Source organism: Pleuronectes platessa, chromosome 19 (assembly GCF_947347685.1).
Source record: "Pleuronectes platessa chromosome 19, fPlePla1.1, whole genome shotgun sequence".
NCBI lineage: Eukaryota > Metazoa > Chordata > Actinopteri > Pleuronectiformes > Pleuronectidae > Pleuronectes > Pleuronectes platessa.
This window is the reverse complement of record NC_070644.1, coordinates 19,236,935-19,255,405: the sequence shown is the minus strand read 5'-3', so window position 1 is coordinate 19,255,405 and position 18,471 is coordinate 19,236,935. Positions and strand designations below refer to the sequence as shown.

The following is an 18,471-nucleotide window of genomic DNA, read 5'->3' as shown; positions in this document are numbered from 1 at the left end:
AGTCATGTTCATGCACAAGAGACACACAGACACACACACACACACACACCAGAAAGGTGGGGGTTGTGAAGACAAGGGAAGACAGACTAATGCAATAGTTCCCTGAAAGGGGCTGTTTGCTTTCTCTAATACAGAGAACAAAATATCAGTCCTTACAAGTTATCAAATTTCCCGTTCGCAACCACAACATATATATATTTAATCAATCATAAAACCTTTTTTGTTATTAACTTTAGATCACACAAACCAGCGCCTGCTGCATTTTTCTCACACAGCTAGAACAGAGCAATGTCCACATTTATCACACACACACCAGCACATGGAAAAAATGTTTATCAGTGGAAGGAATCAAAGATGTGGTTATATTAATTAAGTCCTCCTAAGGAGATTCATTATTTCATTACGTCTACTTTATAAGAGCAGCTCATAGTTTCAAGTCCCCTTAAATAGGAGCTCATTGTGTAATTACAAGGCTCATATTTTATCAGTCCTCTCATATATTTATCTCAGTTATATTGATTCAATCCCCGACCGGGAGACAACAAAATACACACACAAACAGCACTTATCTCAAAAACAACTTAACAATCACACAGCATATCCCTTCTGCATTTTTGTCTCACACACACACACACAAACCACTATTTGAGAAGGGGGGGGGCTGTTCCTGTTACACACAGCCCTACGACGCCCTGTACACAGACGCACACACCTTCTCTCAGCCAAGGCTCTCATTCACACCCGAGCATGCTATTAGCCGCTATTTCTCTCTAATTCTATTAAAATTTGTGATACCTTTAATGAGATGTAAATCATCCAATGAGACACTGTTCGTCAACAAATGTCAGAGTGGGAACATCAATCGAATTTTTAATTTTACAATCTCCAGTTATTAAACTGACCTGTGGTGAGGTTTTTACGGCTTCCACTATCCAAATTTGCCGCTCTTCCTATGATCATTTCCTTACTCTTATTTTTCTCTTTTATTTCTCTGCCTCTTATCACTTTACATTTATTTATTTAATCAAATTGACCTGGGCCCAGGTAATCCCCAATTTTTCTCTTAAACTCAATTCTTGGCTATGCCTTAGCCAATTGAAAAGCAGTGATTAATACACACATGTCTTACCGTTAAAAAGTTGAGGTACCGTCTTTTATAATCTTGCACAATGTCATTTAACCACCTTATCATTACAATTAAGCTATTCTAAACTATATCCTGTACCTTAAGTACTTTTCTTCCTTTTTTCACACTTATATCTGTTCTATATTATTCCCCCTTTTTAAATTGCGATGGCCACTTCGCAAATAAAATCAAATTTAGCACGGAGCTTCACATCACATCAAACAACACAACATGCCCATAAAAACAGGTTCTTTAACGGTGTGGATACACAGACACACACAACAGCCACAATGGACTACCAGCGTCCAGTCAAAATGAGAAATGCTCACCCCGTTGAAGCTGTTGTATGTTCTGTAGGACACAACACGCCCAGAATTCGCGACGCCAAGTTCTATCGTATATTCTATGTAGCCGAGAGGTCGATGATGTTGTAGAAGTTGTTGATGATGAAGAAAGGACTCCGAGGACCTAGTACCTTCAGTATAACAAAGTTTATTACACAGAAGTTTCACAGGTCAGGACGGGCACCATGGTATACCCGGAGACATCACACAGCCAAATGGTGAAAATCTGACTTGCAGGGGTCTTACACATAGTTATATAGGGACATTGGTTCCGCCTTTGACTTCAGGTAAATGACGTCCCCTTATGGGATGTTTGACTAAATAAGGGCACGTTTTTTGTGTCCGAACATGAAGACACATTGGTCAAAAAGATTCCATCCACCAGCTGGTCAAGACAACTCCCTAGGTCAAAGGTCATACCAAAAAGGTAGACAGTAAATAAGATAAACATCTGGTGGACTCTCTGAGAATGTCTGAGTGTCCAGAGGGCAAGCACCATAAGTGTAAGCCTATCATTATGTTTTAAGCACATGTCAACATGTTTTACTCTAACGAATACACGACACTGCCTCCTCATCACGGTGAGATATCAGGAGGAGGAAGTGAATCAGTTCAGCTCGAAAAACAAAAGCTGCGTCTGAATTCAACCACTTTGGCTCAGCTGTTTTCAGAGAGTGTAATTGTCGGGACACAAATTGTGTAGATTGAACGAGACATTAGAGTTTTGGTCCACATTAATGATCTGTGATTGGTTGAGCCCGTAAATGGGCAGAACCTCTAAATTACATCACCAGCACAAGATGGTGGTGTTTATATCCCGGGTAAATCGTCTTCTGGCATCTTACTGAGTTAATTCCCTGATAACAGCTGATGCCAGGGAAACGTGTCGAGCCCAGAGAGCTGCTCTCCGTGCATCCAATAAAAGAGGGATGAGTCTGTTAATTAAAACTGTTTCTCCATGTCCTGCATAAATGTCAGAGAGAACACCAGTTCCTACGTATCCCCACCGAGCAAAGGTGGCTGGCTCGGGCCCAGTAAGCAGGTGGTTATTAAAACCACTGCAGCAGCACGAAGAGAAGAGTGGAGAGGAGAGGAGAGAGGATAGGAGAGAGGGAAGAGGAGAGAAGAGGAGAGGAGAGGAAACAAGAGAAGAGAACCCACGTTGTTCTGCCGCTTCCCCCTCATTTCAATCTGGGAAAAAGTAATGAAGTAATGAAGCGATTGGGAATTTAAATTTTTGGCAGCACACAGCTTGAAAGTCTCCCAGTCAGACGATGGAAGCTTTAATGTGCTCTCTCGCTTTCCAAATGTTAACTGAGTTAAGTGGCCATTAGTTAACGATGGAGGAGACTTTTTTTTTTTAAAATGAATTATTGATTTTTAACCTGTTGATGCCATCGAGAGGAGAAACGGATAAAATCTCCGGTTATAGTCTGAATTACATTCCTCAAAGTGAATCACTGTAGGTAAAGATTTGAGAAAGCGTGTAATCCTGTTTGTCCTGAGCAGAGATGGACCTGACGTTAATAGATCAGTGAATTAATAATGAGCAGATTCATCAGATGAAGGAAACTTCATCTGATGAATTTCCTCAAACTGTCCAGCCTCCGGAACAGAACGAGGAGGGGACAGACTTCACACAGACAAACACAAGATTAAGCAAGTTTAGACAGTAGATAAAAAATGGCTGCCATATATTAATACGGTATTTATCGTCTGTGTTTTGTGCTCAGCGGAGGTTTTGTGTGGATGCCGCTGGATTCTGATTCCACAAAGTCCCCCACAGGGAGAATAAAGATAAATACATCCATTATAAATTCTGCCGCACTGACTCTGAACCTTTTAGCTTTCCTGGAAAAAAATTATTTTGGTAATAACACAAATGTGGGTATTACATTTTTTGGGGGGATTGACCGAGTGGAACAGATTCCTCCTGGTTTCTGCCTCTGAGTCACCAGATCTCAGATCTCCTGGAACGCTCTATTGTCTGCAGACAAATCCCGGCTCAGAGCAGCGCTGTCATTCCCATCATGCATTGTGTCACAACCCGGCACCACGGGCGAAACGTGGCCGCCCGCCAAGCGACACAATGGAGAGAGAAGAATCATTTTCAAAACGAGGTTGTGTTGTTCACACTGCTCTGTTTGTGTCTCTCTGTGTTTTTAACAGGTCAACTTGGTTCTGGACGACGGCCGCTCTCTGGGTCTGATGATCCGGGGGGGCGCCGAGTACGCTCTGGGTATTTACATCACCGGAGTGGACCAGGCGTCGGCCGCGCAGTGTGGAGGACTCAAGGTATCACTTCCCTCTGTCTGTCACACACTCGTGGATCCGACCTGTCACATCTGTCACAGGACCGATGAGAGAGTTGTTGAGCTGCCGAGGAACGAACGTGACTCTGTGTCTCGTGCTTTCTGAGGCTGTTCAGCTCAACTCGATGTGTTGGTGGATGATTCCTCACAATATGGCTCTGGTGATATTATTTAAAACCTCGTGTCACATTTCAAATCTCTCAAAATTAGAAAAAATAAATAGATTTTTAGCCTCTAACTTTATTCACAAGCCTCCACTTTGGAGTTTATTTAGTCGCACACGCTCGACACCGCCGGTCAGTCTCTGGCTCGTCAAGGTGAATTTTGAAACGTTGGAGGCGGGGACTCGGGCTGACGCTCCCGTCCTCTGATTGGTCACTTTGAACTCTCCAGTCCGCCGCCTCGCTCTGATCTTCCAACGCTCTTCATGGCGACTGGATGATCAAAACTATCGGGAAAATGTCTGATTTGGAGAAATAAAGATTGATTCGACAACATCAATGCTCTCATCAAGTAACTGTCAAGAGCCTATATATGATATATAGACTTAATTTGTATTATCAGGTAGTAATAAACCACAGAGTAAATCCCTTCAGTTGATTTGAAGTTGCCACCAAACCTCTTCCCTCTTTGCCAAAAGTTATTAATTCCATCACAAACATCTGGAACCATCTGATCAACAAATCGTTAAATCCTGGTAGGTCAGTAACAGCTGCTGCTCGTTGAACTAATCCTTATCGACATGGGACCTGATACCTAATTGTTATTCTAATTATTATCTTCAGAATACACAACATTTTTCTTCCTCTATCAATCTTTAAAGCCCTGATACCTGAGAGGAGCACGAGGTCGGGCCCAGAGCAGCTGGTGGGGATTTTAATACGACACATTCAAAGTGCCCAGCGGCCGTCTGGGATCTGGGATCAGCGGGGGGGGGGGCTGTCGATGATTAGAGGGAATCAGATTAGAGCCGGTGGGACAACCTGTATTCTTTGATCAGATTTGCTCGTCACATGTCTGTCAGGACGCCGGCGTCTATGAGCGATGTGCTGGAATGAGATTCTGTCACTATGAGAGGAGTGTGTGTGTGTGTGTGTGTGGGGGGGGGGGGGGGGGGGGTCACAATCACAGTTCCACCTATAAGACATTTCTATTCCTCGTCACCATGTGCTGACAAAGTTACGTTCATTAATCAGGTGTTTGAAGGGATAAGAAGGAACATGTGCTATTTGTTGGCTGCGTTTTGAAACAAATCATTATTTGTAGATCTCTTATCTAAACAAGGCTACAGAGGGCTTCACTAGATCCATAGCAAAAGATGAATGGAGGAGGTCGTGATAATCGTCCTCTTAAGAAGATGTAAAAGCAGCCGTGTTGTATCTCTGCTCATCTCACTTGAACTACTGCCTGTACTTCCCCAAATCCCAATCGTCCATATCTTTTAAGTAAATCCTCCAATTTGATATCAGCAGATTTGGGTTGACGAGTTTTGGAACTTGTCCAACCTGAGTTTCTAGAACCTTAAATAGCTGCTGCCTGGTAAAGCTGGGTTTATTTGATCATTTAGAAATACTGGATTATTATGTTGGAGGCGGAGGATCTTCCAGAGATCCAGGTGAAGCTCCTCCTCCTGTCTGGTTGGGAGTGTTTCAGGCTCAGGTTGATTTGCTCCGTCCGGCTTCACCTGCAGGGGCCAGGTGTCAGGAGCCGTCCTCACAGAGTGAGGGAAGCAGAAAGTGCACAGTCATGGTCGACCTCCCAAACCAGACTTACACACACACACACACACACTTGTGTAGGCAGGGATTAAGTGAGACACACTAATGCAGACACTACTATTTAACATTCTGAGCCCGGAGCCATTTACATTAATTCAGGGACGTATCTGTAGAAGCATCGTCTCCAAGGAGCTAATCGTTTGCCGCCTCCTTGTTGACATGTGCAGAAGAGTCCCGGGGGGGGGCTCCTGGATTCTGATCCCGCCCAAGGCTAAATCGTTGCTGTGCTCCATCCCTGTAATCCTCTGATATTCCTAATATGTACATGCATCTAATACACTTATCGTCTGAGGACGCGCGTTGAGGCTGGAGCCAATCAGGGTTTATAGTTTGCTCACAGATTGAAGTGTTCTTAGCCTCTGTTGTGTTGTGGTCGGCCGCCCGGTGAACCACTGATTCACTCCTTGGCCTCATTGTTCGGTGGTTTCAGGTGAAAGCTTCTTAATTAGTTGTTTTCTGCAGATGCAAGCTACTTAATTAGAGTGCAGTATAGATTAGTGGTTTCCAAACCAGCCGGGCTGCAGGAGAAGTTTTGGAGAAAGTCTACTTCCACACCTCCAGCCCCTCCTGGTCTTTAACGTCTGCAGTTCAGTGCACGTCTGAAAACTGTCATTTACTTCTTATCAATCTGTCAAACGGTTGAAATGAGAAATGGCGAAATTCCCCTTTTTTATCTTGCTGCATTATAAAATCACAACGACATATTTTTTAACATTTTAAATGGATGATAACGTTGATTTATTCACGCCCTGTTGTCAGCGTTTTCTATTTTTGTGAAATACCAGAGAGCGGGGTGCAGATCTCAGCGGGGGGGCGAGCGAGCTGCTCTCAGATCAGACACGTCCTCTTTAACAAGGGCATCATGGATGGTCTGTAACCGGGTGATTCTGTGCACTGGGATCCCTGCTGGGAAAATATCCAGGAAAGTGCTCATCAAAAACCTCCTGGGTGTCATTGATGTGCTGCTGCACCACAGGCATCAATCTGAGTAAGAGCAGGATGTGTCTCCTTCAGAGTAAAAGCAGAGGCTCCACATGCCGATATGTGCATTTGAATAAATGTGTTTGACTCGTGGACACACTTTGTCCCCGGCACTGTTCCCTGTCTCTGTCTAAAGGAGCGGAAAGGTCAGACCTGCCCCCTGCCCTTTAGCTGGCATCTGCCTGGATCAGTTTCATTTAAGTGGAGCCAAAGGGAAAAGGTCGAGGCCGTCAACACACGGAGATAATCAGACCGGGCGATGGATTTGTGTAGGCTTCCTGGTGGTGGACTCACACGTCTGCACTGTGTGTACACTCTGACAGAGGGAATGAAGAGAGAACCACACGAGGAGATGGAGAAAGGCCAAGTGTTTTTCAATCTGCACAGAGGTGATTCTCCATCCTCTCTTCATAATAAAGCAATTCTGCTGAAAGTGCACAAAGCAAATTGGGAAAAAGAAAACACTTGGCGAGCAACATTGTGTGTGTGTGTGTGTGTGTGTATGTTTGTGTGTTAGTGTGTGTGTCTCTTACAACCTCTAAATATTTCCGTTCAGCCGTCTGGATAATAAAGAAGCATCACTGCAACAACAATGAATTTAAACAACTCTTCTTAATTCGCTGACAAAGTCGAAGTTAAGATCTGAGGATCACAAACGTCGATGCTGTATTTTGTATTTTTGGGCCCAATCACTGAACAGGGATCTGAAAAACAGCTGGAAGCTCATTTCTTCTTCTTCAAAAAGATAAAAACTCACAGGCACAGCTCCTCAGGGACGGATCTTCTCCCTCTGGTGTGTGATGAGCAGGATTTCACCTCTTTTACACCAACATTAGAAAGTAAAAGCAGTTAAACCAGCTAAAGAAGGCGATTAGCTTCATTTCTCATTTCCACTAGAGGAGTTTGTCTCTGAGCTTTCACCCCATCATGCATCATGTTCATCATCACATCGGGGGGGCGGGGACCTCGTTTGTTTTCACGCATTATTTAACAAATTAACACAATTATTCTATCACTGTAACCATAACAAACAAATGTCCTCGAATATAATAACGCAACCCACACTTTCACTGCGTTGGCACATTGTGAAAAAGTGTTTATCTTTCAATATTCAGTTTATTTAACGTACTGAGTTCATCACATGTGGAAAAAAATATTAGTTTCTGTCCCTGCAGCTATAAACTCAATAGATCCAGTTTCTCTGTCATGTGCTATTTGCTTTAATTGCATAATAATGATAATAAAGTTCATTGCAATAGTAAAATGTTAATTTCCCCTTTAAGTGCAGCCGATAAATAATTTAAATGTGTTTAATAGAAGAGAACAAAACTCTTTTCACTGGATTTGTTTGAAGCTACAGGTCAAATAGCTGCTGATGAGGAGGTTTAGATTAATGTCACGAAGCTCATGTAGAAAATATAAATAATTATAATTTTTGTCCCTCGAGGGAAACGTCAGAAGAGGACGTGACAAACACAGACAGAATATTTAACATCCGAGAGAACAAACGACAGGAATATTTAAATATTTAATACACAAATATTCAGAGTTTACCTGCTGTGCTTTAGATCTTTATAACATTAAAGATTTTTCATGAATGACAGATTATATGAAGCTAATACAACAAACAAACTTTTTAAAAGCGTTAATAAAACAACAGAAGAGGGCGTTTACTTTTCAACTGCTGAGTAAAACTATAACCTCCACAGAAAATACCCCTGGAGCAAAGGGCCAGGAGGGAATCGAACCCGTGGGGCGCCCGTGCGACCAGGAGAGCGGCGCCCCGGCTGTGGTGGATGGAACCATTTATATTCAAATCATACATAAAATCAGAAATACACTTCAAATGAAAACCAATAGATTTATCATTTGACCTTTAAAAAAAACTGAAACAGAGCACATGCATACAAATACTGCTCTTTTACAATGTATATTTATTCATAGTACACACTGTACACTGTATTATACACACAAATACGCCCACACAGACACACACACAGACACACACTGCTGAGTGCTTGTGTAGCCGCCTGCTTCAAGGACAGATATTAGCAACAAGCTCACATTAACTATAGAAATAACTTTGAAAACAATGTGAGAGGTGTTTAATTCCTCTGTGTTTGTTTCCGTCCTTGTTAAATACATATTTCATGAGGTTATTTTCAGACCATATAAACCTGCTGATCCCCACAGACCCCCCCCCCCCCGGCTGCAGGTCCACGCTCAAGCCTCTGCTTCCACCCTCCTCCTGTGTGAAGTGTAAATGGCTCCACGTTGCTATTTCTGGTGCAAGCGGTTTATTCCCACTTGTTGTCGATGAAGGGCCGTGTGGCCTCAGCTGCTGTGCTGGGAGAAGACAGGAGTCAGGTCCTCGCTCGAATGAACCTGAGCTGCAGAAACAAAGAAAGTTGTGGCGACTGCAGACCACACAGAAAAGTGTGCTTCCTACCCAGAGGCTCATTGATCAGTCTGGTCGCTCGACAGGCAGCTGGGCCTCCTCATTTTTCCAAATTGCCAGGGACCATCGAGGAGTAAATAACAACTGCTGCTCTCCACAGAAAACCGATGCCGCTCTGCAGTTTGCTCACCTCCTCTCTCTCCGGCCACGGCTCAGGCTGCCGTCCTCTCGTCCTACCTGCTTTCTTTTTTAAAAACACCACGTTTAACTCAGTGATGTCGCTTCTTTATTTTTATTTATTTTTATTCCTCAGCACTCCGAGCAGCTTTATGGAATTTGTGCACGTCGTCTGAAAGCTGGCGGACACGAACCAAACAGACAGAACCTTAATCTTGTTTAAAGGACAACGTGAACTCTATGAAGACATTAAAGTTGTTTTTATTTTATTTATGCGTTATATTGCTCTTAAGGGTGTACCTGCATGATTATGCTATAATATTATATCAGTAGTTTAAAGATTATGACAATAATGTAATTTATCGCAATAATTTCTGGGACAATTTATCGTCCAACTAAAGTTAGTAATGGTGACAGGGTTACCTTAATATTTTTCATAATGCACCAAGTTAAAGGTTTCATTTGCACAGTTACACATATCCCAGTGAAATTGGTGTTTTACAATGACCTTGTGAATTGAGATTGATTAATAAACAACAATAATTGATGGCCCTCGAAGGATGTTATCAAAATGAAATTGGCCCGTTGGTAGTAAAAAGGTTCCCGACCCCTGGGCTAGAGGCTCGAGACTTTGAGGCGTCACACAAACAGACACACACTCAGATGTTGTCTCACATGAGGAGTGGAGATAAAGGGACGTGAGCGAAACCACAGCCCGACTGTTTCCCTGTGATGTGGCTCCCCCTGAGCCCCCCCCCCCCTCCCCTCCACATTATCAATCGGGCCCCACTGAGCCAAACGCTCCTGATTGTCTCTTCTGGCATCGACTACAAAGTCACGGCAGCCGCTCTGTGGTGCACGCGGCACGGAGGACAAACGGGAAATGGCTCTGAGGTTTTTTTGAGTGGCTGCCGTTTATAGATGCAAACTGCACATTGTCCCCGAGTGAGAAGTCGGGAGCTGTTCTCCGATTGCCCTGTTTGCCAGAGCAGCAACACACACACACACACACACACACACACACACGCACGGAAATATCCAGATGGAACAAATGCTCACTCGATTTAGTTTGTGTTCTTGGACAGCGCACGGTGGTCACACACACGTCTTATTGTGATTTCCTTGATAAATATGAATTTGAATTATGCATGAGCGTCTCTCATTGAAACCGGAGCACAGAGCTTCCTGCTGACGTGCCACGTTTTCTCATTTCAAACACATTAACTGAAAAAAACTAAACATGGTTTCCACGCCAGGAAATTCATTTTGTTTTCATGCATGTTTTGGTGATCTGACCAAAGTCATGACATATTGGGACAAATGTCAATTATGGACACAATTATTGACATTCCAACTCCTTCCCCTTCATTTCCCTGGAGCAGTTGCAAACTTCCGGGATCTCATACGTCTGCTCTGGAGTTTACACTCGTCTCAGCCTCGTGCAGAAACACAGATATGCTCCCTCGTCAGTTTTTGTGCTCGCGGATATTTATTCTTTCTGGAGTGTTTTTTTTTTTTCTACGTGCATGAATTTAGAGACCAAATAAACACCCTGTACAACTGGCAAGTGTATTTGTACAGCAGCTCTCAACAACAAGGCATCAAGACAAAATGTAAGAGCAACACCAGACAAGACGAACGAGCAGTTTGATGGAAACAGAAACAAGAAAGTGTCTGATTCAACAAAACTCAGCCACGAACAGAAAAGTCTTGTTTTAAAAGAGCTGAGTTTTGTCTCTGACCTGTGGTTCAGTGGAAGTTTGTTCCAGACGAGTGAAGCACAGAGACAGAACTCCATCTCTCCACTGAATCAGAACCCGTCCCAGTCGAGCTGAGGTCCCGATGGGTCACGACCGAGCAGCCGAAACACAAAAGTGTGTTTCAGCGCTTTGATAAACCAGCAGCAGCAGTTTTCAGAATCAATTCTTTGACATATGATCTGAGCCCTGGACTGATAGCACGGTGTCAGGGCTCTGAACCGGCTGCCCCATCGATTTCTCCAGTTACACCTGTAAACACAAGTAACACAGTAACACAACATCACGGCCGTCAGCTGGAGCAGGGAGACAAAACCCTGCTGAGACATTTACTCCTTTAATCCTCGACTTGTTCCTGCAGGTGAGAGACGGATGAGTCCCTCTAGATGTGGCTGTTACACCTAAATCCACGACTGCACAGAGATCTCTGGGTTTGAGTGCTGACTCTTGATCCCTGAACCGAACACACAGTGAACAGATAGCACACGTTGAGTTGGTGACTCATCCAGAGGCTCCGACACAGATCATGAGCAATTTATTCTTTCTATAAACACTCTGACTCCAGCAAACCATTTTTCATTCCCCTATCGCCTGACACTTGTTTTTCTGTTAGAAATGTGCATTTTCAGCATTTATCTTGACGGAAAATGTTCTGTTTTATTATCCTGGAAAAGTTTTTACACTTTTAGAGATATTAGTTTATGGGCTTAACAATCAGTGATCAGTAAACAATCATTTATCAGTCGTATAAACTTTTTCTTCCAGAGCAGATATTAGACAAACACTTTTGAGCACCTCCTCCAAACATCTCCAGACTCATGTATATGGATTTGTTTTTCATGAGCATACCCCCCCCCCCCCCCCTGTCCCACCGGTAGGAACTCGGTGTTAAACCCGGTGACAGGCGGCAGAGAGAGTTCTCCGGGCCGCCCCGTATGAAGCTGTTCTCTTCAGTGTGGATGAGTCGTTGGTATTCAGGCTCACTCACCACATCACCGCTGTCAGAGTTGCATCATTAAGATGTTCCCCCGTCTCCGATCGACTTGTTTGAGGAGACGAGCCCCAAAGTTTCCCCAAAGTCATTTACATCAACAGTCTCCTGTGGGTGTTTTATTGCCCTGTATGAACAAAAATGAAAGCTATCAATATGTAAGTTTAAATAGAAGGCAAGTAAATGTTTGTTTAGGGAACATAAGTCGATATATACTTATAGAGCGAGGGATAGGCTGGAACAAATCAAATCAGTGATAAGATAAGATAAGGTAGTAAAGGTGAAAAATACAACATAAAAAGAAGAAAACATTAAACAGTAAAACATTCTTGCACATTAATAACATTGAAATAACAGAGAGAAACTTTTAGATAAAAGTCCAAAGTTCAGCTCTGAAGGTTGTTGATGATCCTCAAACTTTTTCTCTTCAGTTCCTTTCAGCCATTTAATTCTCTTATTTCCAGACCTTTGCTGTCAATAAATTTAAAGATTTATCATCACCAGTGTTTATATTAAGAGGGAAACTTGGACTGTTCACTTTGTTTCTTTGCCGCCCAAACTTTCCCTAATGTTAGTTCTGCTCGACCAGTAAGTGCATACGTATAACTCTGATAAATATTAAAGTTAAACCATTAAACCAGATCCACTCACTCTTTATTCACACGGTCAAAGCTGACGACATGTCGCTCGGCCTTTTCGTTTAATTTCTGCATATTTCAAAAAACACTGGGACATTCATAAGAGTTCAGAGAATGTGACCTGAATCCAGGTCCGTTGCAATTATCTGCTTTTCTGGGCCCGTTTTTTGTCAGTTAGAAAAATGTGGTGACCTTATCGGTGGAGCATCGCTCCGGCAAGATCATGGCACCAGAAAAAAACAATCGATATCAGCCGCCTGTCCGACCGCCACGCGCTCCGAGCACGAACTGGAACTCTGTGACTCGACCGTTTCATTCGGAAAATGTGAAATATTAAAACGTTAAATAAAAATGCAGCATGATTAGCGGCAGGGGAATTTTTTTAAGGACATGCTTCTGGATTGGACGGTGGTAAAATGCCCCGCTGATGAAAAGCTGCAGAGGAGCCTGGGAGCTGGGAGAGGAGAGGACAAAGGTGAGGAAATATAATTAGAGGAAAGAAAAATTGGTGGGTTGAGGGTGAGGAGGGAGGAGAAGAGGAGGAGGAGGAGGAGGAGGAGGAGAGAGATAGCAGCTTGTTTAATGAAAGGTGCTCGGCGACGGAAATAGCAAATCAAGAAATGACTGGTTAAAAAAGCGAACAGATAATAATAGACAATGCACGGGGAGGTAAAGGAGCTAAGGGAACTTATTAAAGATTAATAACTTCCCCGGTGAATCGGACTTTGGCTCCTTCATCCCCTCTCGGCTCATCCACGACCTCGAGATCCCTCACAACCCCGAAAAAGGTACAAGGAGTTGGACGGATGCGTGCACGTCAATATCTAATCTCTCCACTGCCAGGGGACAGAAGGGTGGGGGGTGGGGGGGGGGGGGAGTGTCAGGAGGGCTGAGGTATGAGAGGCAGTCAGAGGAAGACGGGGCCCACACACTGTTTCTCACCCTCTGTCTCTCGGGGGATTGAGCCGCTCTAAACACTGCTGTGATGTGAGATATGCTGCGATGGCTGGAGAGGGAGTCACAGCTGGTTACACACCTCTGACCACACACCGGGGGTTTGTGTGAGAAGTCACCGAATGTGCCCTAAGATGCTTTTTGTTTTTTAATACAAGTAAGCTCCAACAAGCAGCTTGTCCCCCGAGCTCGTCTGGCAGCGATCGGGGGATTTGAGGACAAAGATATTTAGATGTCGAGGTTCAAACTGAGCTGAGGGTCAAAGGTCAGCTAGGTTGTCACTAAAGCATTGTTTCAAGAGTGTTGTGTTTGTACCTCTGCTCGAAAGTTTGTTGATTTGTGTGTTTGTTTGTGAGCAGGATTCTCTTATTGTTAAGTTTACTACATCTCATCGACAGAGAGAGATTTCACTTCCTGAACTTTACAGACTTGCTGACAGTGATCGTTGTTAATTTGCTCCATATTAATAACATCTCAACAATAAGTGACACATTCTGGGTGTAAACAGAACAACTCTAAGAAGGAGAGAGACCCGTGGAAGGAGAAGGAAGCTTGTGAGTCCAGAAGGAGCTGCCTCATCGTTCCTAATTAGCTTCAGGAGTCATGGAGCTGCCACCTCCTCCCTCTGTCTCCTCCTCTGTGAGTTCCCCGGCGCTCGGCCCTGAGCTGTCCGACCCACGCTGTTCATCAGCCTGATAGCGTCACAGGAGGCTGGAGCTGGACCGTTCGACTGGAGCGTAATGGCCTCTCCACTCATCTCCTCCTGGCTGCTGTCACCCCCCCCCCCCCCCCCCCGCGGCGTCTCACACAGATGTCCCAGCAACACGTGGCCGCACTGGGAACATGATGGAAATGAGAAATCCCTCCGAGTGACGCGGGTCACGAGAATCTGAAGAGTTATTTATGATTGAGAATCAACACAACCATGAATCATATTACAAATACTAACCGGGCTGATTCCAGTAAATAGCAACAGGAGGAAACATGAGTTATGGATTCACTGACACAGAATAAGATGTTTCACACAAAGCACATTGTGGCAATTTGTCTTGTAATTATTTGTCTACGCTGCGTGTTGTTGTTGTATTTAAGTGCTCGATGTGCTTCCACAGGAAGAAAAGACTTCAGTTATATCAATAATAATGAATATTATGGGTTATTAGCAGCACCCAGGAAGGCTCTAGCTTCACGTCTAGTCTCCCTCGCCCCTCGTCCCTCGTCCCTCGCCCCCCGTCCCTCGCCCCTCGCCCCTCGTCCCTCGCCCCTCGCCCCTCGCTCCTCGCCCCCGCCCCTCGCCCCTCGTCCCTCGCCCCTCGCCCCTCGTCCCTCGCTCCTCGCCCCTCGCCCCTCGCCCCTCGTCCCTCGTCCCTCGTCCCTCGCCCCTCGTCCCTCGCTCCTCGCCCCTCGCCCCTCGCCCCTCGCTCCTCGCCCCCGCCCCTCGCCCCTCGTCCCTCGCCCCTCGCCCCTCGTCCCTCGCTCCTCGCCCCTCGCCCCTCGCCCCTCGTCCCTCGTCCCTCGTCCCTCGCCCCTCGCCCCTCGTCCCTCGCTCCTCGCCCCTCGCCCCTCGCCCCTCGTCCCTCGCCCCTCGCCCCTCGCCCCTCGCTCCTCGCCCCCGCCCCTCGCCCCTCGTCCCTCGCCCCTCGCCCCTCGTCCCTCGCTCCTCGCCCCTCGCCCCTCGCCCCTCGTCCCTCGCCCCTCGCCCCTCGCCCCTCGCTCCTCGCCCCCGCCCCTCGCCCCTCGCCCCTCACTCCTCGTCCCTCGCCCCTCGCCCCGCGCCCCTCGTTCCTCGCCCCTCGCAACTCACCCCTCGCCCCTCGCTCCTCGCCCCTCGCCCCGCGCCCCTCGTTCCTCGCCCCTCGCAACTCACCCCTCGCCCCTCGCTCCTCGCCCCTCGCCCCTCGCCCCTCGCCCCTCGCCCCTCACTCCTCGTCCCTCGCCCCTCGCCCCGCGCCCCTCGTTCCTCGCCCCTCGCAACTCACCCCTCGCCCCTCGCAACTCACCCCTCGCCCTCCGTCCCTTGCCCCTCGCCCCTCGCCTCTCGTCCCTCGCCCCTCGCTCCTCGCCCCTCGCTCCTCGCCCCTCGTCCCCTTTGCCCCTTGCCCCTGGCCCTTCACCCCTCACCCTTCGCCCTTAGCCCCTCGCTCCTCGCCCTTCGCCCTTCGCCCCTTGCCCTTACCCCCTTGCCCCCCGCCCCTCACCCCACGCCCCACGCCCTCGTCCCTCGCCCCTCGCCCCTCACCCCTCGCCCCCCGCCCCTCGCCCCTCGCAACTCACCCCTCGCCCCTCACCCCACGCCCCACGCCCTCGTCCCTCGCCCCTCGCCCCTCACCCCTCGCCCCCCGCCCCTCGCAACTCACCCCTCGCCCCTCGCAACTCACCCCTCGCCCTCCGTCCCTTGCCCCTCGCCCCTCGCCTCTCGTCCCTCGCCCCTCGCTCCTCGCCCCTCGCTCCTCGCCCCTCGTCCCCTTCACCCCTCACCCTTCGCCCTTAGCCCCTCGCTCCTCGCCCTTCGCCCTTCGCCCCTTGCCCTTACCCCCTTGCCCCCCGCCCCTCACCCCACGCCCCACGCCCTCGTCCCTCGCCCCTCGCCCCTCACCCCTCGCCCCCCGCCCCTCGCCCCTCGCCCCACGCCCCACGCCCTCGTCCCTCGCCCCTCGCTCCTCACCCCACGCCCCACGCCCTCGTCCCTCGCCCCTCGCTCCTCGCCCCACGCCCTCGTCCCTCGCCCCTCGCCCCTTGCCCCCCGCCCCTCGCCCCTCACCCCACGCCCCACGCCCTCGTCCCTCGCCCCTCGCTCCTCACCCCACGCCCCACGCCCTCGTCCCTCGCCCCTCGCTCCTCACCCCACGCCCCACGCCCTCGTCCCTCGCCCCTCGCTCCTCGCCCCACGCCCCACGCCCTCGCCCCTCGCCCCTCGCCCCTCGCTCCTCGTCCCTCGCCCCTCGTCCCTCGCCCCTCGTCCCTTGCCCCTTGCCCCCCGCCCCTCGTCCCTCGCCCCTCGCCCCTCGCCCCTCGTCCCTCGCCCCTCGCCCAGTGTCACCAGGGATCGGCTCCAGGATGGATGGATGTTATTACCATCACCTGCAGAAGATTCCTGTGGTAAAGTCCCAGAATGCCACTTTGATTTGTGCCACTTCCTCCATGGAATCTATTATTTTAAAGATAAATCAGACTTCATCATCAGATACGAAGACCAACTTTAAAAAAAGTGAATACGAATCGTACAGTGGCTTGTTTTGTTGTCTGATTAACATTCGATTCCCCGGTGAGAGTTCACAGGTAACGTCAGCGTGTCGTGAATCATCGGTGCTGCTGCTGCTATGAACAGTTTTATTCACTGATTTACAACAGAGGTTATGTTGCCTGTACAATGATGCAGGTGCCATAAATTACATCCACGACTGCACAGATCTCAGAGCTGCTGTGTGGCTGTGATCACACTTAACAGCAGAAAGAAAAGAGAGGGAGAGGGAGAGAGAGAGAGGGAGAGGGAGAGAGCTGGACAGAGCCAGATCTGATTTTCAGAGGCAATTAGAGGAGAAGAAGACGAGGGACACGATTCATCACATCTCACTTTGCCAAGTGACGCACTTTGATTTGCATTTAATCCGTCAACAAACGGACAGAATCCTTTTTCTTTTCAGAGGCAGCACCGGAGAGAGGGAAGCTTTGTTCCTGGTTCTGTTCCCGACTCTGTAACTTATATTCCAGAGTTTATTATTGCAGATTTTATATATTTGTTACGATTTTATAACTGAGTGAATGTGAGTGAAGCTGTGGGAGGCGTGTGACTGCACTCTGCCGCCGCCCTGCATGAACAATGCATTATCATCACCCATCAGCAGCACATTGATTAAAGCTTTAATCATAGACGTCACTGCCTTCGCTGGTTGTCGGCTAATTGCCCAGAATGCAGCGCTCTCCGCCGGCGCCACTGGTGCGGAGCAGAGACTGATCATGAGAGATGAAGTGCCTGGGACTCCGGGTCGGGACCGTCTCCTCTCAATTGGAGATATAACGAGGGAGAGGAGGAGGAGGAGGAGGAGGAGGAGGAGGAAGATGGTGGAGGTGGTGACTGCAGGAGGTGCAGCAGCAGAACCTTTTCTTCTCGCTGCAAGAAAATCACCACGAATAAGTTGTGAAGGAGTTCATGCTCTGGACATATTGAGCGATCTGTCCGGAGTCATTAGAATAACAAAGAAAAAGCGGAGGAAGATTAATTCTGCAGCTTTCCCTCTCTTTCCTGCCTCTGTAATTAATAGTGTGGTTTTCAATGGGCCTCACGGGTCATAAAACTGAATCAACGTGTAATTAGAGTCAGAATCGAAGCTCTTTTCATTCGTCAAGTGCAACAGGTACAACGATTAACATCAGTGCAGGCAAAACAAATTCTGAAGATGTCTGTGTACCAGTTTTATATTCATATAATATTGTGTACTATTGTGAAATCTACCTACATAAATACATACATGCATCTTTTTATAGTTATATCCATGGTTGAGCAACTTTTGAGGTCAATACAGTTTTTATTTTATCTTATTTATGAACCTTATGTCAGTCGCTCAGCTTCCATCTATAAATCTTTATCCACATCTTTATTTCCTGCATAAAAACAACCTGAGATGATTCTTTTGAACCGTATCTGTTTCATCTTCTCATGCTGCACTTCATCGCGCTCTCTGTCATCATCGCAACTAATGCACATACTGTTTCGAATCCTAACAGCAGGACTAGCACACGTGTTACATGTATGACGAGGCAGCATCCTGAATATGATTATTATGATCATACTATTGGTTTTAACACCTGTGTGACATCTTTAGTAAAAAGCCTTTTAAACTAAAGGACACTTATTTAATGAGCGTGTCTATTTGGGGCAATAATCCAACACCAATATCTCAATAACCCTGTATCCACACCAGTTTGGGCAGATGTCCTCGTCTCCCTGTCTCATCTCTGAAAGCTCAATGGTGTTGGACCAGTGAGCGGTATATCCTCAGATATTCTGTGGGGTT

At 47.2% G+C, this 18,471-nt stretch overlaps 1 protein-coding gene across 1 annotated transcript in view; it reads left to right on the top strand.

Moving 5' to 3' along the window:
- The window catches only part of whrna (whirlin a), a 92,052-nt gene that overhangs the window by 47,806 nt on the left and 25,775 nt on the right, over window positions 1–18,471 (top strand). Inside the window, exon 3 of the mRNA XM_053410982.1 lies at window positions 3,640–3,765. Coding sequence (XP_053266957.1) covers window positions 3,640–3,765 — 126 coding nt within the window. The remainder of the gene's footprint in view (window positions 1–3,639; window positions 3,766–18,471) is intronic.